At 45.6% G+C, this 20,977-nt stretch overlaps 4 protein-coding genes across 7 annotated transcripts; 2 read left to right on the top strand and 2 right to left on the bottom strand.

Annotated features, from left to right (window-relative positions):
- Window positions 1-255: 255 nt before the first annotated feature.
- On the bottom strand, window positions 256-7,336 carry LOC108035180 (autophagy-related protein 2 homolog A). Of its 4 annotated transcripts, none has more exons than XM_050885896.1 (2): window positions 7,172-7,336; window positions 256-6,369 (listed from the first exon to the last, which is right to left on the bottom strand). In XM_050885896.1, exon 2 carries the CDS (start codon window positions 6,235-6,237, stop codon window positions 523-525), a length of 5,715 nt encoding a protein of 1,904 aa, XP_050741853.1. In that variant the 5' UTR covers window positions 6,238-6,369; window positions 7,172-7,336; the 3' UTR covers window positions 256-522. The 4 variants fall into 4 exon arrangements, with proteins under 4 accessions (XP_050741853.1, XP_050741854.1, XP_016966140.1 ...); XM_050885897.1 differs by having other exon boundaries at window positions 7,165-7,330; XM_017110651.3 differs by lacking the exon at window positions 7,172-7,336 and adding an exon at window positions 6,460-6,626.
- Window positions 7,337-7,717: 381 nt separating this feature from the next.
- Window positions 7,718-9,216, top strand: LOC108034538 (uncharacterized). Its single transcript, XM_017109464.3, has 3 exons — window positions 7,718-8,355; window positions 8,470-8,669; window positions 8,728-9,216. Exons 1-3 carry the CDS (start codon window positions 7,810-7,812, stop codon window positions 9,164-9,166), a joined length of 1,185 nt encoding a protein of 394 aa, XP_016964953.1. The 5' UTR covers window positions 7,718-7,809; the 3' UTR covers window positions 9,167-9,216.
- Window positions 9,217-9,515: 299 nt separating this feature from the next.
- Window positions 9,516-13,859, top strand: LOC108035295 (adenosylhomocysteinase-like 1). Its single transcript, XM_017110863.3, has 4 exons — window positions 9,516-9,826; window positions 9,888-10,586; window positions 11,799-12,248; window positions 12,311-13,859. Exons 2-4 carry the CDS (start codon window positions 10,065-10,067, stop codon window positions 12,902-12,904), a joined length of 1,566 nt encoding a protein of 521 aa, XP_016966352.1. The 5' UTR covers window positions 9,516-9,826; window positions 9,888-10,064; the 3' UTR covers window positions 12,905-13,859.
- A 58-nt stretch (window positions 13,860-13,917) lies between these two features.
- LOC108035296 (uncharacterized) lies at window positions 13,918-15,341 on the bottom strand. Its single transcript, XM_017110864.3, has 2 exons — window positions 15,186-15,341; window positions 13,918-15,112 (listed from the first exon to the last, which is right to left on the bottom strand). The coding sequence occupies exon 2, from the start codon at window positions 15,060-15,062 to the stop codon at window positions 14,322-14,324; it is 741 nt and encodes a 246-aa protein (XP_016966353.1). The 5' UTR covers window positions 15,063-15,112; window positions 15,186-15,341; the 3' UTR covers window positions 13,918-14,321.
- Window positions 15,342-20,977: the final 5,636 nt, after the last annotated feature.

The raw sequence follows: 20,977 nt of genomic DNA, 5'->3' as shown, positions 1-20,977 counted from the left end.
TCTTTATTTTGAGGAACATTTTTCAATAAAGAAATACTGACACTTGTACATCCTAGCATTTTACACACTTACTATTTGCAAGTTTGTGACACGGATTGAATATGAAAAATATGCTATTTGCTTTATAGTGAACTAAGTAAAAAGTATATTTTTTAAAAACATTTGAGTATTTATACTTAAAAGGACGTGTCCAAAACTCGACAGCGATACATACCTAATGCCGTTTGTTACTAAATAAACAAATACAACTGCAAATTCATTTTATATACATTTTTATTTGGGTAAAATAATAAAAAATATAACTTTCATGTACTGTAGTATGGCTAAAAAGGATAAGTTCAATCACACCCTTTCCGGAATCGCCGTTCGGGATCCCACATCCCTCGTCTCCCCTCGTTGTGTATGTGCTCCTTTTATGTACATTGTTTATTATTAGTAAAACAATAGAAAACATTACGTTATGTTATAAGCCCCTCGAACTAAAGCTACCGTAAACCTAACCGATCTGGGGAAGCAGCGTCCTTAGTGGATCTCCTGCTTCCACTTGTCGCGCGCCTCCAGCTTTGCCTCCGGAACCAGTGAGCTCTTAGCGCCGCCCAGGATGTTGGTGGTGGCTTGGGTGGCCAGCACCGCTGGGCAGACGACGAGCTGCGGTATCTGGCGCACCACGGCGCCCACTGCTCCGCTGTAGCCCTTCTGGTCGTGCTCCGTGATGGCCGCTTCGATGAGTGTGTTGGCCGATTCGTTGATGCCCTCCCTCACGATGGTGTAGGCGTTGGCCACGCCCTCCCGAAGGTCCTTGGGTCGCCCCTGGCGCCTCCTCTTGCCCTGCCGGCCGCCCTTCCGCTTCTTCATGGACGGACCTGCAGAAAGCATATCGAAAGTAGTCTCAGCCGTGAATTGCAGCAGGTGTATGATCCTGGAGGTGATCTCCAAGGCAGCCAGTGCTGTGCGGGCCGTGAAACTCTGCGCTCCCAGCTGGAAGCCTCTGATAATCCGACCATCCTTGTTGTACTGCTCGATGGGCAGCCGGAAAAGATCGTAGACACCCTGGAAAAGCTGCAACACTGCATTTGTGGGACCAATGCCGCTCAGTATATTGGGCAGTTGATTCCGCTTGATGTCCTTGAGCCACTCCTTGGCCAGAAACTCGAAGAGTTTATTCCACCCCAGGATGCCCCTGCGGTTGACAATTTCCTTCAGATTAATTCCGGATCCTTGCAGCTGGGCCAGACCCATGATCAAGCCGGTGACTGGTCCTCGGGAGAGCTCAATGCGCCTGCCATGATAGTCGAAGCAAATGGGCAGCGCTGGACTGAATATTACCTCGCGGAAGAACACAGGTGGAGCCGTGGCCGGATCCTCTTCCAACTCGATATCCACGCTGTTCTCTTCAATCAGCACATTTAGATTCCTTTCCACCATCTCCTTGACCTCGGAGTCGGGCAGTTCGTCGGACAGATCTTCCGGTAATTTGCTTACCGACATGACCGGCATATCCGCTGCGGACGAGCCGCTGCTCTCCGTTTTGCTGCTACCTGTAGCTCCTGCAGAATTCCGGAACATGCCCGAGAAGAAGTCCTCCAGAAAGAGCAGCGTGTCCTGGTCAATGTTGAGTTTTATGGGCAGAATGGAAACTCTCAAGGAACACTCCTCCGCGGAGCTCTTCTGTGGATTAGGGCGCACATTCAGGGCCTTCACTATCACCATGTTCTCGTCCGGCTTGTGGGACAAATTGTTGCCCGTTGGGTGATACAGAAACTTGTTGATGTCCGAGGAGCGCAGCCTGTCTCTTATTTCGATTTCCGAGACAAGCAGCACCTGGCGGGAGGAGTACATGGAGGTCAATGGATAGGTTTCGTAGGAGAATCGAATCTTGGACAGCTGTATCTCCACTAGAACCTCCAAGTTGCGCTTGGAACCCTTTGGCTGATTGGGCTCAGTTTTCTTGGAGCCCTTTCTGTCCTGTTTCTCCTGTTCTTGAGCTTGGGACACTCCATACTTGTATGTATCCGACATGCCAAAACCACTGGTAGTAGATGAAGAGGATTTCTTGAGAGGTTCATCCGGAAAATCCCGGCCTCCATAAAGGTGCCAGGTGAAGGTCATCTCACAGAGAGTGTAACTGCTCTCGGCCACTGGGAAATTAGCTGGAGGCCTCAGCAGATCCACCTTCTCGTGAGGCAGTTCAAAGTGGTTATCCACAATCTGGAGCGGATCCTCCGAGATGTAGATCTGCTTGATGCCAAACTTGTCCATGCGTGATATTTCCTCGTCGTGGATAATGTCAAAATCACGCTCCTCCACGGTACCCAGAGATCCCAGCTCCAGCTGCACTTCGGAGACCAATGTTGCCGGCGGGTGCACTTGACTCTGTTGATAGTAAGACTGCAAGATCACATTCGACTCAAAATCCAGGATGTCCCCGATGACCGAGGGGCTCTCCACCATCAGGGATTTGGTCTGTTGTTTGGCTGGTGTGGATTTTCGCTTCTCCTTCGGCTCATCCGGAAAGTAAAAGATCTCGATGCCCTCCTCCCTTCCGCCCGGAGATTTGACAGCTTTGGGATTGGGTGAGCATTGTACATCCATCACAGCGTCGGCCATCAGTTTGCTCACATGGTTCTGGGTGTGATCGCTCACCTCCTGCTCCTCACTCGCTTTCGGTTCTGCGGGCTTGATTTCCTCATTTAAGATGGGCTCCTCGGGCGGGCACAAGTCCCTGTCGTTGGCCACATAGGCTATCAGTTGGGCCAGAGCTGCCGCCGAATCGTAGCAGGTCTTCAGATGCATGTCGTGGATGGATGAACGTAGATCCACTCGCGGTTGTCCGCTTCCTTCCGCATTCAACCTGAACGATATGTTCAGCAGTCCAAGATTCAACACAGGTATCAAAGAGTCGTTGGATTCGTTAACCAGACCCAGCTGGAGAACACAATCCTCGGCCAGGAGTCGCAGGGTGCAGCCGCTCATGGATGATATGATATTGCTGCTCAGGGTGCAGTAACCCAGATCGACAAAGGCGCGCTGAGGGAAAAACTTCGGGCGATAGTCGATCCCAGCATTCCACACATGCAGTTGCAACTCGGAAACCAGGGCGAAGGGTTCGTACTCTTCGATGGGAAAATCAGCTACGTCCATAAAGTCCATTAATTGATTCAGCCACGTGTGCTCAGAGTGGCAGGAGTGATGCTGCAGAATGGCGCCACTTATTCCAAAGGACATCTTCATCCTCTTGATGCGCTGCTCCGGTTGCTTCTTTATCTCGGCCACAAGCGATAATACCTCCGCTCTTTTTCTATCCTGCTGCTGCTGTCCATTCGAAAAATTATAGATGGTGGGCAGCAGGTTCTCGTCAGGCAAATCACTCCAGGCTAGCACCAAATCCTGAAGAGTATTTCCGCAATGCAAAGCCTCAATTTCGCCCAGTTGGATGCAGAAGAAACTCCTGGTCGAATCATTATCCAAACCATTCACTGTAAACAATCGCAGCTCCTTGACATTCACCTGGAACTTGCCGCACTCCTTGGAGCGCTGATTGCTCTCGGGATCCAGAAAGTGGGAGAACAGAATTAAGGATCCCTGCTCCACGAATAGCTCAAAGGAGAAGGCTTCATTTCGGACAGGTGGCACCGGTGCGGCAGAAACCGTTGGCTCCGCCATCGAGAAGTAAATACTGCTCTCCATTGCACTGGTGCTGAGGAGCAGGTTCCTCCTGAACTCCTCCAACTGGGGCTCCGCGTCCAGGGTCTTCGACTCTCCAGTTTCCTCCTCCGGATTGTTGTCATAATGCGGGGAACGTGGCTCCCACATGAAGAGATCTCCATTCAGCCGGTTGTATATCAGTTCATACATGCTCTTGGATTCCAGCACAACCTTTACGAGTGGGATAAAGACAAAGATTTTCAGCTTTGAGGATTGGGTGCAACTATCGCAGAACTCATTGATTTCCTCCGTTTCGCCCGGCAGAAGGGAATCAGTTTTGTCCACACTCCTATCGAGTCCCTCCACATGGGAAGTGTAGCCAAAGGTACATTTTGAGCTAAAGGGCGATTTCCTTGGGGGCTTCTTCTGGCTATCACTGGTGTCCTTCAGCTGGAGTATGTCAATTTGGATCTTCTTATTCGACTGCATTCTTTGCTGGCACTTCACGAGGTGCACCGCACTCTGTTTATCTGCATCACAGTAAAACGCATCCAGTTCATCCGAAACGATGCTGATCTGAGACCTTGAACTGACCACCAAGGACCGGAACTCCAAGGCCAAGAAATCCCGTCGCACGTTCTTCTTCCACCAGGGAATCTTCTGCGGATCGTTAGCGGCCCTGCCATCGACAACGGGAAAGCGCAAGTGAAGACGCAGATTCTCGCACTTTACGCTGAACTCCGTTTGGCTGGGATCATCTGGATAGGGATTTGAAGGAGCCGAATCCCTGGAAAAAGGTGAGCTACCAAAGAGTGCTCCCAAGCGGTCGTATATAGATATATCCAACTCCGCCGTGCACTCGTCCAAACTGCATTCGATTTTGTTGGTGCAACGATTGTGGTTCTGTTTGAACATAAACGAGGAGCTCTGGGTGATCACAATTTCCGGTCGGATGTGGTAGCCATCCGGGCAGTTGCGCTGGCGATCGAACTGCAGCAGGTGCTCCATGGAGTTGTCCAAAACCTCGCAGAGATCCACCGCGGTGGCGGAGAGTGTAGTTCTAGACGTGAGCTCCTGGAAGTAGCGCTGCTGGCTTCCACCAACGATGATGGGGGCCGCTCGCAGCAGCAGATACTGCTGCTGCTGCAGGGGCATGTGGTTATCGAGGAGGGTGCCCAGAAAGAAACCACTGGCAGTGTCCGAGTAGCGAAGGTAGCTGGCGTGATCGAAAACCGTGCAGCCGCTGTCGATGCTGGCCGTGTTTTGAATGAGAATATCCTGATGCAGAGCAACTCCATAGATCTTGGAGATTTGTACCTTAAACTTGAGTATCTCGCCGGACTTCTCTGTGTAGCCCAATTCCTGCTGGAGGGTATTTGTGCAGGAGGTGAGCATGCTGTTGGTGGACTCGCTCATCTTCCGACTGCGTGAGTAAGCGCTCCTCGGTGCATTCCCATAGCCAGAGTATTCGGAGGGCTCTGGATCGGACATTCCGGTACACCAATCTGCATTCTGACCCAGAATTCCGGTCATTCTGGTGGGCTGCTGCTGATTTTGCATCTGATACTCACTGGGTGGAGCCGACTTGAGGCTCCTGCCCTTTTTGGGTCTCTCCTGCTGGCCTCCGCTGTTGAAGCCCTTGGAGAGCTCGATGAGCAGGTGTATTTGCCGCGGCGTGATCATGAAGTATATGTCATCCAGACTCAGTTCCAGACTGACTTTCGGCCCCACAATGTTCTCCGTCTGCTTGATGTTGATCTGTATGTTCTGCGCGCCTTTGAGCTCCACAATCTTGCAGAGCTGCTCGTAGGGAGTGGGTCCAAACTGGTGGTCCATCACATCGAGCACCTCGGAGGTGTGCAAGCTGAGTCCCTCGATCACCAGATTGTGCTTGGCTATCATGGGCAGGGCATTGAAGCTGCTGTTGGGATCTTCTTCGGTTTCGGTGTCCTGGGAGGTGGACATGGGCATCTCGTAGCCCGTTTTGTTCTTGTACTCCACATGGCTGGCCTGGAAGGACAGCACCAGTTTCCTGTCCGATCTGGGCAGCAGGTACTCTATGTTTAAAGTGGTATTCGTCAGCTTGGCCCGTATGCGATTGAGCACGTTGTCAATGGTTTCGGCAAACTTCTCCAGGCCAATCAGGGCGTTATTGTGATTCAGAAAGGGCACATCTTCGTCCACCTGCTTCATGCACTCCTCGGCCATTTGCATGGAGCTGCTTACTGAGGACCACATGGACTCCAGCATGGTGGTGCCGCTTTGAAAGCGGGTAACTGGCCTCAAGGTGATCGTAAGATTGTGGATCTCCAGACTGCTGTCGTTGGTCATCAGGGCGTTCCAGGGCACAACCACTGTGAGGCGACCAATGTGGCCCGAAACCACCTCGAAGGCCCAGCCCTGATCCTCGAAGAGGTCATTGAACGCGTTGACCTTCAGGAATATGTCCTCCACCACCGCCTTGCCATTGTAGAGATCAACCTTCAGCTGCTCCAGGTTCAGGTTATTCTCGAAAAACTGGCCCAAATATCGCTGCAGCAGGTAGCGACACATTTTCGTCTTGAGGCCATCCCAGGGATTGAACCACGACATCTTGCCCGGGTGGTTCGCCAATTCCGAAATTTCCGATTTTTCCTTTGTGCGTTTTAAATTTCCTCGTGAATCTGTTTTTTCCAGCGCAGCGCAGCAGCAGCAACAACAATAACAGACCTTTGTTATTGTTTTCTGGGTGGGCGAAGAAACAAGGAAACGGAAGAGTTGAGAATTGGGGCTGAAATTGTTGATAAGACGCGGGGGAAAGTGCTTACCACTCACATTTTATGATTGGCGGGGGCGGAGGGCGGCTGGGGGCGGGCGTAAGTGTGCATTATTTTGGAAAATAATGAATTAATAAAGCGCAGTTAGGTGACCATCAAGTTGGCCCTTGTTCTTCCTCTTTTCTGTTTCTCTGCGCAGTGTGACCAGGTGCGTAGTGGGCGAAAAATAACGCCTGCTTAGGGCCCTGCAGGGGAGGTTCGAAAAGGTGGGTTTCAAAAATTAAATTTAAAATGAATTTAACTTTATACTTTCAGCTACTTTTAATATCCAATTATAGTCAGAAACTATATGAAAAAATTAAGAAGAACACATTTAATAAATAAAGTATAAAGTTGTTTTTTAAAACCCAGAAACTATACCATCGTTCTTTACCTATTTTAAATAATTAGTTTTCTTTGGTTTTTCCTTACGCACTTATCCATTTTAAATGCGCTTTATTACGCAATTTAAAAAAAAATCGCTTTAATTGTGGTCGAATACGCCCTAAAACCAAAACCACCTGTTGATACCCTGCTAAAATAAGTCATACTTTGCCCAGTGTTGGGAAACGCAACTCCACAGCTGTTTGCTAAGTTCTTAATTAGCAGCAACAACAATAACAGACCTTTGTTATTGTTTTCTGGGTGGGCGAAGAAACAAGGAAACGGAAGAGTTGAGAATTGGGGCTGAAATTGTTGATAAGACGCGGGGGAAAGTGCTTACCACTCACATTTTATGATTGGCGGGGGCGGAGGGCGGCTGGGGGCGGGCGTAAGTGTGCATTATTTTGGAAAATAATGAATTAATAAAGCGCAGTTAGGTGACCATCAAGTTGGCCCTTGTTCTTCCTCTTTTCTGTTTCTCTGCGCAGTGTGACCAGGTGCGTAGTGGGCGAAAAATAACGCCTGCTTAGGGCCCTGCAGGGGAGGTTCGAAAAGGTGGGTTTCAAAAATTAAATTTAAAATGAATTTAACTTTATACTTTCAGCTACTTTTAATATCCAATTATAGTCAGAAACTATATGAAAAAATTAAGAAGAACACATTTAATAAATAAAGTATAAAGTTGTTTTTTAAAACCCAGAAACTATACCATCGTTCTTTACCTATTTTAAATAATTAGTTTTCTTTGGTTTTTCCTTACGCACTTATCCATTTTAAATGCGCTTTATTACGCAATTTAAAAAAAAAATCGCTTTAATTGTGGTCGAATACGCCCTAAAACCAAAACCACCTGTTGATACCCTGCTAAAATAAGTCATACTTTGCCCAGTGTTGGGAAACGCAACTCCACAGCTGTTTGCTAAGTTCTTAATTATATTTTTGTTGCTTGTTTTCCTCTTTTGTTTTCCTTTGATTAACTATTATTATGTTTATTTGGCAATACTTCACACTCATGTGCCTGTGGTTCGCCTCCAACGAGGCGAAATCCATCAAGAAATCGCATGTTAACCTCTTGGAGCCCACTTTTGATCTGGATGAGAAGCTGGGGAGGATGGGGAAGCCCCCGCCAGACATTTCCAATGGTGTGCAACGTGTGCAGGTGCCCTTGGGGGCTGCTCCCGGAGAAGATGACTGGCAGGGCAAGTGGTTTCCGCATGTTCCAGGGGAAAAGCAGGCTACGGCGGAATCTAATGAAAAGAGCACCACAGAGGGAGTTCCTCCGGTAGAGTCCACAACCAAGGATAATTGGCAGGGCAAGTGGTTTCCCCAAGCCCCTGGGGAACCACACCGGGCTATGATGACTCCAAAGGACCAGAACCAATCGGACAACTCCACAACGAAGGATAATTGGCGGGGCAAGTGGTTTCCCCAAGCTCCTGGAGAACCCCACTTGGTAAAAAAGAAGCCCATTGATGGGAAGAAATCGGAGAATACTTCGCAGGGCAAACAAAGCATTTGCGATGATGGCAAGGTGAGTGTACCAATGCAATCCCAATAAAAGAGTATTTAGGAATTAGGGATTACCGCTTGATCATGATTATGATTCGACCTATTATATATGTAATTTCCATTACTCTTTTTTCAGAGCAACCTTGCAGTGGATTTCGATCCAACCGACATCCGTGATAGCCTGAACTACTTGTGCATCAGCAGCAATCGCAGCTCGTACCAGCCGGACCCGACCAGGGAGGCCATTCTCACGGAACACTTCCTGCCCAGCGCCTATTTGCCACCGGCCAAATGCCTTAATGAGCCCATAAGTTACTCCCACCTGCCTGTCACTAAGTGAGCTGATTGCTATTATAACTTCCCGCAGTGAGATAAACCTGAGCCTCTTTTTCAGTGGCCCCTATCGTCCCATACCCGCTGAATATGGATCTTACACCTATTTGCCGCCACAGCGATACCTTCGCAGCCTGGCCGAAGGTGCCATTGTGATGCTCTACCATCCCTGCGCTTTTTCCGGCCAAGTGAAGCAGCTGCAGGACATCTTGGGCGGCTGCCTGTATCGCCATTTGATCTCTCCCTCGCAGACTCTGAGTCCGGAGCGTCCCCTGGCCCTGCTGGCCTGGAGTCGCAGCCTGGAGATGTCCGTCGTGGATCGGCGACTGGCGGCTGACTTCATTCAGAAACACGCCAAGCGGGGACCCCTTGCTCCGGAGGAAATGTCGCGGGTGGTGGACAAAAGGCAGACCTACAAGGAGGGTCTGCTCACGGAAGCCCACTTGGTCACCACGGCGGATGACTACGAGGTGTGCGGCTACCTGCAGGAGGAAATGTAGGGACAACATGTTAACTATTTGTTTTAAATAAAACTCGAATTATCTAAGAATCTGCTTTATTTTAAATATAACTCGTTGGTTATTGTTCCGGAGAAATTTAACGAGTGATACACCAGTGTGTGAAAATCCTTACTTGGCACAACGTTTTTAATAAAACATAATGTGTATTTATATATTTTTTCGTAGTAGGTGGAAAATTATTTTGCATGTCCATATGTATACAGATTAACAAATAAATAACAAATTTGTATACGAATATTTAAAAAGACGTTACTTTTTTAGTTTTTCAGTGTGAACGCAACACACTAAAAGCATAACGCCTTTTTGCTTCCTGTGGTATTTTCGCGTTTCTCGCTTACTGCCCTCAGTTCGGTTCGGTTTTTTTTATCCAGATAAAAATCAAATTCAACAAACGATCGCCAAACGATCCCCACTTGGTCGCCACACAAACAACGTCGCCCGAGAGCCGACGGCTATATCATTTACCCCTTCCCGGAGAGCCCAGGAAAGCCCGGATCCAAAGTGCGTAGCCCCCGCAAAAAGTCGAAGAAGAAGAACAACAACAATAGTGGAGAGGTGAAACAAAGGAGACGCAGCCCAAGAACAATTAAATTGGCAATTTGTGGGCGACACAACGTCCATATATCACGTGATTCTCTGGTTAGCATAGTCCCCCAACCAGGGATTCAACTACTTTCGGCTTATCCTGCTTGGATTTCAGGCTTTACATAACATCCAAGGCGGGCGTTTCGAAGGAGGAGCTGCTAAGGATTGCTTTTGGAGTGGAAATTCAGCAGCTGGAGAAGTTGGAGCAGCAGTTGGAGTACAGGAGCAGCCAGAGAGCATCTCATCTTCTCAGGATCCCAGGGAAATCCCCAGATAACCCCCTACCTCCAACATGAACAACCTGGCCGACACCGTGGTAGTGGATCCTGGATTCGGAGGCGGCGACAAGCAGCAGCAGGCCGGACCCGCGCCGCAGGATGCCAGCGTGGTGGTTCCCCCGCCGGCCACCAAGCAATCCTCGGCCCTGAAGAAGACCAGCCGCTACAGGAGCCGCTCGCTAAGTGCCTCCTCCACGGACTCCTTCAGCTCCGCCAGCTATACGGGCAGCAGCGAAGATGGCGATGATGTGCCGCCGCGCGAGAAGGTTCAGAAGAACACCAAGGGCAGCTCCGATTTCTGTGTGAGGAACATTGCCGCCCAACATGCGTTCGGACGGCGGGAAATCGAGATTGCCGAGCAGGAAATGCCGGGCATCATTGCGCTGAAGAAAAGGGCCGCCGAGGACAAGCCGCTGAAGGACGCCAAGATCGTGGGATGCACACACATCAACGCCCAGACGGCGGTGCTCATCGAGACGCTGGTGGAGCTGGGCGCCAGTGTGCGCTGGGCCGCCTGCAACATCTACTCCACGCAGGTGAGTCCACGTATTTAAGGATTTTAAGCTATCTATCTATCTATTATTAAGCTTTAATCTTTTCCATCTTTTGTATTATACATTGATTACTCCATGTCATGTGCCGAAAACCACACTTTATGAAGTGCTAAATGCACTGAGTCGAATTTTCCCGAGTTTATATCTAAACTAATTTCCCAGTATTTATTTAAATTCACATTTATATTCGACTTCGGTCACTTGATCTGGCTGCTCGCTTGGAGACAATTGTTGGCACGCCAGGCGGCGCAAACAAATGATCAATCAAGCCATGTTAATCAATTAAGCGCCCGCGGCTCAAGTGTTTGGCAATCGCTGAGTAATTGATGTGCCCTGAATTGGGTCGCCACATCGCTGCGGAGTGGAAGTTGTACTCGTAGACGCAGTTTCATGTTCAGTTCCAGCATCGATTCGGCTGTTTGCCCAGTCCTGCGGCGTAGCTGATGCAATTATCACGAGTCTGCTGACTCTGAACACTTTATGGCATCTCTAATGAAGCGATCCGAGTGCGCGGGCACCACCCTGCCCATTTATGCACCCAGCCGTCGAAACTTTTATCGCCCATGGGCCCCCGACAGCCTGTCACGCTGATTCACCTGTATCACCTGGGGCTTATCAGCCGAGCTCCGAGTGCCGTGCTTAGCGAGGGTGCAGCCCGATTCCCTATCAGCCCGATATAAGTCAGATATTACCAAATGTTTACACCGCATTAGGGTGGCTCGATTTATCACGGCTCTTTAGGGGTTTAAAATGTTTAGGAATAGGTGTAATAACCTTCCAGTGCTCTAGCATTTTCACTCCATTAGAACTTTTCAAAACCTCTGAAAACTGATCATATAAAAACCATATTTTAGTTCCCTTCAATACTGAAAATTGTTACCACCTTAATATATTTTAGGCTATCAACCTGTTTTATTATAAGCTGAACAGCAATTTAGAAGTGATGATTATTCACAGCTTTAGGAGAAAAAACTCATTTACGTTTTTGTGTAATGGTTGTCATGCAAAAACAATGACTTTTGCTATTTATTAACTATAATACCAAAATATTTAGTGGAAAAACAATTAAAAGGCTTATAAAGAAACAACCAATGACGTTTTAGGGAATAAATTTAACAAAAGTCTAGAGATTTCTTATAAAATGAGCTGTTCTTTTTTATGCTTTAAACTCACTAATGTTCCATTATTTTTCAGAACGAAGTGGCCGCTGCTTTGGCCGAGTCCGGAATCCCGATCTTTGCCTGGCGCGGGGAGACGGAGGAAGACTTCTGGTGGTGCATAGATCGCTGCGTGAACGCGGAGAACTGGCAGCCAAACATGATCCTGGACGACGGGGGCGATGCCACGCACCTGATGCTGAAGAAGTACCCGACCATGTTCAAGCTGGTCAAGGGAATCGTGGAGGAGAGCGTCACCGGAGTCCACAGACTCTATCAGCTCTCCAAGGCCGGCAAGCTGACGGTGCCGGCGATGAATGTGAACGATTCGGTGACCAAGACCAAGTTCGACAACCTGTACAGCTGCAAGGAGTCCATCCTGGACAGCCTCAAGCGCTCCACGGACGTGATGTTCGGCGGAAAGCAGGTGGTGGTCTGCGGCTATGGAGATGTGGGCAAGGGCTGCGCTCAAGCTCTAAAGGGTCAAGTATGGATCTCATTCAAGCATGAAGCCACTACCCTAACTAACTTGTCACCCTCTTCCCACAGGGCTGCATTGTGTACATCACGGAGATCGATCCCATCTGCGCCCTGCAGGCCAGCATGGACGGTTTCCGCGTGGTGAAGCTGAACGAGGTGATCCGCAACGTAGACATTGTGGTGACGGCGACGGGCAACAAGAACGTGGTGGTGCGCGAGCACATGGACAAGATGAAGAGTGGCTGCATCGTGTGCAACATGGGCCACTCCAACACTGAGATCGATGTTAATGGGCTGCGCACGCCGGACCTGACCTGGGAGAAGGTGCGTTCCCAGGTGGACCACATTATCTGGCCGGAGGGCAAGTACATCATCCTGCTGGCCGAGGGTAGGCTGGTTAACCTGAGCTGCTCCAGCATCCCCTCGTTCGCCGTGTCCATCACCTCGGCCACCCAGGCGTTGGCCCTCATTGAGCTTTTTAATGCCCCGCCCGGACGCTACAAGTCGGACGTCTACTTGCTGCCCAAGAAGATGGACGAGTATGTGGCCAGCCTGCACCTGCCCACCTTCGATGCCCATTTGACGGAGCTGAGCGACGAGCAGGCCAAGTACATGGGGCTGAACAAGGCCGGTCCTTTCAAGCCCAACTACTACCGCTACTAGGATGGAGGGTGCGCGGATGCGGACAATAACACCAGCAATTAGGAGAAACAACAACGCCAACGAAAGTATTGTCTTTGCGAAGAAGTAAAACTATTTAAAACAATTGTTGACACACACACACGCGCAGACACACAGAGGTCACACAAAAGGACATGGAAAGGAGAACACAAAGTTACTATTACCATTGTACTGCTTAGTTTAGCTCGAGCGGAATTCTTGGTTGCTTTTCGTTAGCATTTAACGTCTTCGATATAGTATTTAGCACTCGCTTTAGCCGCCGGAGTATTCTCTCTGTTAACTAACCCCCATGACTCTCTAAGCCCTAACTAATCTTGCCCCAAGAATTTATCCCCTTAAAATGTTTTTATAGCCGGTTACTTGAATTTATTTTACACATTTCGATTGCTCAGACTGTTATGGCTCAAAAGATGCGATTAGCTCAAGGAATTCTTGATATCTTTACTTTAGTTGTTCCTTTTATAATGTCGTATTTAATATTTTTAACCTGTGAGAGCTACGTTTGTTCTCGAATGCGAGCTTAAACATATTTGTACAATCTATGCATGAAAGTTCTTCCACTTTTTTATAAAAAATCAGTGCTCCTTTTAATCTAAACTTTCTCATTAATCCCTTTTTTGAGCTATAGCAGCGTCAAAGAGATCGACCTAACCTCTCGTATTGTTTACGTACTTAATTTGTTAATCGTTTATGCCCCCGCTTTTGATTATGGCACTTTTGTACTTTCGTTTCGTCCGGAGAGTGTTGATTGAAATGCAGTGCAAAGTAATTCCATTTTTTCAATTATATACACGCTGGCATATATATCAGATCGAGAATTATATATATATACACTGCATATACACCTAATATGTATATTAGAGAAAAGTGAAAAATGTTTGTAAGAAATTGTGAGAAACGCAAAACAATAAAAAAAGAATTCTTTATTGAGCAATAAGCGACGTTCGAATGACTGATTTTTCTTCACCCATCAGCAAACCCAGAGAAAGCCACACTTCTTGTATTCAGATGCATCACTCGTCTATTTCTCTTTTATTACTCGATACTTTGCCTTAAACTTGTTATGTTTTTCTTTGATACTTTATAAAATGTAAACTACACGAGTTTGTTATAAAAAATCATACACTTTATGTTTTACAATCGTTTTTTATATAATTTTTGCGTTCATCTACCGCTTCCGGTATGAACTTCATCTTAAAATGCCGTAAAGTGCATATCAAACCCATCCTAATTAGGTTAATGCTAAACACATGCGTCAACTAAATCTTAATCAAAGGTGTGTGTGTGTGAGAACAAACAAATCCAAGCGGAGCCGAAAGTTACAGTGGATCAGTAAACCAGGCTGGGCTGAGAGGCGTACACATATATATTTGCATCTGGAGAGGATCGGCGGGCGGACTTAGTCGAGAAAGTGCGGCTTGAGGTGCTTCAGCATGCCGAAGGTGCGGAACCGGCGGATCTTCATCACCTTCATCAGCTCATCGTCGCAGATGGCGAACTGCTTGTTCTTGGGGTCGTACAGATCCCGCTCCTTGATGATGGCCCACACCTTCTTGACCACTTCGTGACGCGGCAGCGAGGACTCGCCCATGAGGGCGCTCAGTTCGGGTGAGAGATTGTAGGCTCGCGTGAAGCCGGTGCTCTTGCGCCCGGTGCCGCCACCTGCACCGCCTGCCTTGCCGGCCTTCTTCTTGGCCGCCGGCTTCTTGACCACCTCGTAGTCGGAGTCCGAGCCGGCATCGCTCTCGGTGCCGGAATCGTCGGCATTCAGGGTCTTGCGCTTCTTCTTGGGGGCCTTGTGCTTGGTGGGCTGTGGCCTCTTCTTGGGACCCGGCTTCTTCTTTTTCTGAGCCTCCTCCTCGCTGCTGCTGGGATCCTCCTCCTCGCTGGGCTCGCTCTCCTCGTCGGGCTCGGCGTCCGGGTCCTTGCCCTCGTCATCGTCCTCATCCTCCTCGTCCTGCTGCTCGTTGATCACCTCCATCACGATCTTGTCGAACTCCTTCTTGCGGCTCAGCAGGGAGCAGTTCAGCTTGCCCTCCACCTGCTCGCGCACCCTCTTCGCGGAAATGGTGGCCAAGTCGGCGTCCTTTAACACCGCCTGGATCTCGCGTCGCAGGTCCTCGCTGGAGATGTCCGACATCTTGTTCGTAGTATTCCTCGTTTTCCTGCGGTACACGTAGGTCGTTCGGCCTGGGGGTCACAGCAAGGGGTTTCTCGGTTATCAAGCTCTGAACCCAGGCGCTCGGCGCCACCTTACACTTACCAGGGGCTCCGTTTTCAGCGGTCTTCTCACGTTTTCGGGGTAACTTTACAGGCTAAAAGAATTTTTTCTACACCAAGTCCGGCGTCTCTAGGGTTGCAACTTGATGACAGGGGTGGGGGGACGTCGATTTGAAATCTTTGCAATGTGTATGGTGTATCGACTATCGCGGGATAGGCCATCACTAACGGCGTCGCTGCTCTCTGTCGCTCGCTGTTAGCGGAAATGTTAAGATGCGACTTAACATGTATTTACTATTTTACTTAATATTGAGTATATATAATTAACCATATGTCGTTTATAATTGTTACATTTTTCCATTTAACTAATATTAAAACATTTCAAAAATGCATTTAAAATCGATGTAATGATTGGAACCTGTTAAATTCTGGTCACCCTTAAAATTAAGGTGCACAGGTGCGGACCCCTCTGCGGCAAGAGTGAGACAGAGATAGGCTCAGTGCAGCGAGTTTGGCGGGAAGCCGATTTACATTCAAATTTAAGGAACATAATCTGCTACCCCGGAAATGTTTGTATTGTGACAGTACAATAACCTTAAAGTCAGTACACACCACGAGGTCTCTTCTTCTACTCTGCTCGAAAAGTGCCCGTAAATATGGACTGCGTTTCTATAGTTATGTAATAAACTTTTCAAATCGTTGCTTATACAGTATGACCGTTTGAAATTGTTCAGTATTTTTGGGTAACTGAAAATGGTATTTCTTAGTACCGGACGATATAACTTATCGATAATGAAATCCCACGACCAAGAACGTATTTCTGAGTGTGACCGTTTGGTGTTTCGGTATTTTCGTGTAAATAAGAAAGAACAAGCAAAACGTCGCGTATTTCTTAAAAATTGTTAAACATATATAAACATTATTTAACAACTGTTTAGAACTCGCCCCGCGCCTCGAAACGCTTTTCCAATGTGCAATAAGTTCGTCGCGTCTTCGTCGGCCGTCTACGTGTCGCGAAAATCACTGATATTTCAGCAGCTGCAGCAACAATAACAATATCTTATAAAAAATACCAGCAACTACACACTCACATAGCAGCAACAAAAACAACAACGTGCGCTGAGGTAATTTTGCTATTTTTTATGCTCATTTTTGTTTATTTATATAAATGTGCGTGCTTGAGAGGTGGTGTGCGTGTGGGGTGCGTGAGATTCCCGTCTAAATTTGAGTTCTGCTGCAATTTTCATGCAGGCCCCTTTAGTTAATTGCATTTATGTATATCTATTTGGCTGCTTTTAATCCGCTTTTTTGCGAGAGATTCACAAAGTTTTCGCATCTCTCTGTGGCTCTTCTTCGTCGCTTTTCGCTTCTCCGCTTTGTGCCGCTGCTTCGCGTCTTTGTTTTGCCGGCGTTTCGATTTTGTTGTCTCCTTTTGTTCGAAATTGCAACGCCCTTTTTCCAATTGGAACTTCTCTGTCTCTTTCTCCCCCGAATTTCAAAGATTTCTGATTGATAAACGGAAATAATATAATAAATGTAAGTTGCACCTAAATATTGCAAAGCAATCGTGGGGTGTCCCTCTATTTTCCTGATTTTATTAGCGAAACTACAGTAAAACCTTGCTATGATCAACATTTAAAAAAAATATTCAACAATGATAGAGTTCAAAACCAATACATTAAAAATAATACAAAAATCTAAATTAAACTAAAAAAAATAATGTCTTTCTAAAGATGTCTTTATTTATTCTATATATAAGCAACACCCAATTATAAACAGGTTATAGTATTCATAAGATAAAAGCACATAATGGTTCGATTTATAGAGGTTTGTCTGTAACAATAAAAACAGACTTGCCCACCTGTCTTATGAAACATCATACAATACCTATAAAGTGGGCGTCGGTTGAGGTTTCAGTCTCCCCATTACATTTTATGGATTTGTGTTTTTCATCTGAAAACCACAAATAGGCATCAGTTCTATAAGTTCTGTAAAAAGACCCCGTTGATTCGATAAAAATGTGTTCCGAGCTGTATTTACATATGTACATATAAGAACTTGATAAGAAATGTCTTTCAACTCACTGTACTTCAAGATAAGAAGGGCGAGAATTTGTTGTATAACAAAAAATTACATTTATTTCGAATGTTTTTTCTGTATCTTTCAATAGTGAATTAGTTGCCCCTTAAAAATTGGTCCACTTAAGAAAGTGTAAGCATTATTCGTTTATTTCCAAAGCTGTTTTTACACAGAGTGGTGTGTATTTTGTAATTTTATTAGCCGATTTGAATATTTATTTATTGCAGCGGCTGTGCTCCGTGTTGTCAGGCATTCATTTCGTATTTTTTGTTTGCCTTTTTATTTATTTTGTGGCTTGCTGTCGCCCCACAGTGCCGGCCGAAAGTCTACTCCCTCTACCTGTTGCTACGTGCCACCCACAAAGTAAAAGCATACTTTTCGCTGGCAGTGTGCGAGACAGATTTAATATTTCAGCGTTTTTGTCTTCTTTCCAACCAATTAGATGTTCTTGGCATAGTTTTTTCTTATTTTGACCGATCTAACATTGCTCATTTAAGTAATCACATAAATTATCCATGATTATGAAATCAGCCTATGAAATTGGCTGCTATTTCTCAAGTTGTTTTTTGTATTAAACTTGACTCCTTGGGGAAAGGTCTTTTTATTAATGACAGATGAAAAATATTGGCGGTTATCGCTCTTTTTCATATCTAATAAGAGAGAGAAAAGGCATATCATCAACTTCAGAATATTTAAAGAATCAACAGTTTAAAAGTCTTAGGTTTTGTATTGATAATTTTTACTATATAAACTAAAAAAAAGTGGTATTAATATTTAAAAGGTAATACAAAATAAATGCAAAATTTAAAAATAAATATAACTTAGATTAGAAAGTGCACATTTTTTTTTGACTTTATGTTTCCATATTTTTTAATACAATTTTCCGATTTGACGAAGAATATCTCTTGAGATTTCCCGCTGTCTTCGAATGATCTTTGTTTATAGCTGCTTTAAAACTAAATGCTCGCTATGCCGTTTCGTCATTATGAAACGACGTCAAAGTAAAAGCACCAGAAACTTTCGCACGGTGAAAAATGTTTTTCAATTTTCCGCCGCTGCTGCTGCCCCGAAAAAAGAAGAAGAAGAACTTTTCTCGCCCACGCCAAAAATTCTGACGCGCTCGATTTGTGTTTGTCTTGGTGCCTTGTTCCCATATTTTTTATGCTACCCGCTTTATAATTTATGCACAAAAAATCCAACAAATAAATAAGCAATGCCTGCACTAAGACGATCGGGAATGGAATGGTTTTTCGCAGCATTTCTGCCGGAAAGTGGGTGCACAGTGGGCCATAAAAGTCAGCCCACTCATAACTCACAGGCCCAACTATTCGGCTGTGACCCTGGGCGAGGTGCTTGACAGTGGCAACAATTAAATTTGGATGGAAGTGCACACATATCTTTTTATGTTTCTAGCATGTGCACTATAAAAGTGTGTGAATGCCGAAATTCGCAAATAAATTCCCTTTTTTTCGGTGCATTTGTTTGGCCCTGACATTGCACTTGCAGCATGGAAAATGGGAAAATGGCAAGACTGCACACGCAGCAAATGGAAAATTCAAATGGGCGATATTTTCCCTAGAAAAACGGTTCGCTTTGTTTATGACAATTTCTAAATTGAAGACTGCACAAAAAGGCCAAGAATTGAGGAATCGAAGGCAAACAAGTTTCAACTACAAGTACAGTGCGTTGAAATAATAAGCGTACCTAAAAAAACTTTCCTATTATAAGATGAATAACTTAAGTGTTAAATAAATGTCATGTTCTTCGTGTGTTATGGGCTAATATAACCTCTATCATGATATTATGATAAATGGTACTATGTTAGTGAGAGGCATATCTATAGACTATGTCTAATACCCACTGTAATCGGGGGCTGGGAATAGTTGTGGACGGAAGGCGTCATAAAATCACGCCCACAGCCATGACACAATCGAAGACGATGCCTGGTAATCTGCCGCCCATTCGCCCCATTTTCCCCTGGGGGGCTGAAAAGTCTTTTGACGTTTGCGCCCAATTTGGCCATAAATTTGAAAAATGATTTTCTACAACATTTTCTGCACTCGTCAGTCGGGCAGAGCAAGAACTTTGTGTCGCTAAATTGAAACGAACGACCACCGAATTCCGTGCTGAGTCAATATTCTTATTTTTAGTTGCTGCTTTTGGTATGTGCTTTTATGTTATTCCTCTAAATGTTTATTTCTATTTGCGAATAATAAAAAATATATATATATGTTTGTGCTAAATTTACCCCAATTAGTGTTGTCGGTGTTCTAAATTTATATTTGCAATTTACTTTGATTTTCCTCTGCCTGCATTCCTCGGCCGCAAAATCAATCGAAAGAGCAAATTCGGAGGGGTTACGGATCGGGGATTAGTCATGCAGGTGGTTCTCTTAGCACCAGGATCGACATCGAATCAATTCACAGTTCGGCTTGTGTTTAGATATTCTACAGCCATCATAAATTAGATTTTATATCTTGAATCGATTCCCCAACGTCCAATTGCCCAATTTGTGAAATTGTTTATTGGCAAAAAATTATGCTGCGATCTGGCGAAAGTTATTTCAGAGACGTTGCTTTTCAAGGTCGTCGGATTGTTTGCAAAGGATTTTTGCAGTTAAGATCTCTGCTTTGGATGTTGGCCAAATAATAAATATTATTTTTTTCGCATTTTTCATTTGGCATATCTTTTTGTTGCTCCTCCTGATATGTTGATATGTGGGCAGCGAAAATAAAAGAAAGGTGTCGCGGGGACTGGAAAAATGAAATGGGCAAATATATTTTAGGAAGTCAGTCATAAATAAAATACATTTAAAGTGCTAAGGCTATATTTATTCGGGAATTCGAATTCGTTTAGGATGCGTTGAACTCTAAGAGGTTTTCTTTTGTTCACCTATTTTATATAAGCGAACAAGCTTGAGACAAATTGGTTTTTATTTTTTAACGATGCTTTAAATTTTCCAACTTATTAAATATGTTCTTTTAAGTAAAAACTTTCTAATGAAATGTTTTTGTTTGGTAAGAAACATTATTAAGAAGGCCAAGATCCTAGGGTTTTCAGTCCTTAAACTATAAGTTTACCTACTTTTAGTGGTGTAATATATTTTATTTTTATATTTATATAATATTTAATTTACTATTTAATATTCGCCGGAAAATATACTATGTACCACTTAAAAAGCCATTAATTGTTGTCTTGTGACAGCCAAGGCTTACTTTCTAATCATCTTTAACCTTTGAGAGACCTTCACGCATTTCTTCGTAACTGAACCCATAAAAAATAATAGACTAAGTGCAGGCACACGCCTTGACCCAGAAACCCACTTAGAAACGAAACCCAAACGATCGTAGAACCCGTAATACCTGACCAATGAGCAACTCTCCTTAGTGTAGGGTGCTCGGGAAAATCGGCCGAAAACTTTGAAGAAAACTTTTCGAAATTAAGAGCCGTGCGCCGATCGCCGATCGCCGGACTCTCCGGCGAGAGGATCTTGAGTTCTATTTTCGAAAAAGCGTTTTCGAAACTGGGAGAGTGAAAGAGCGAGCGCATTCTCGGATCTCGATTGTTGTTCGTGTACGAAATGTGAAAGTTCATTGTTTCATTGAGGAAAAATGGTGAAAAAGTCAAATTATCTAACAGTGGCGAGATGCGGCGGGGATTTCAAAGATTTCGAACACTTTTTGAGGATTTCGAATTCGGCATTCGGAATGGGAGCAGATCGGCGTGCGCCCGGAATATCTACACTCAGTGGTCTCT

This window comes from Drosophila biarmipes, chromosome 3L, assembly GCF_025231255.1.
Source record: "Drosophila biarmipes strain raj3 chromosome 3L, RU_DBia_V1.1, whole genome shotgun sequence".
Taxonomy (NCBI): domain Eukaryota; kingdom Metazoa; phylum Arthropoda; class Insecta; order Diptera; family Drosophilidae; genus Drosophila; species Drosophila biarmipes.
Note: the sequence above shows the minus strand (reverse complement) of the source record. Positions and strands in the feature narration are given on the sequence as shown.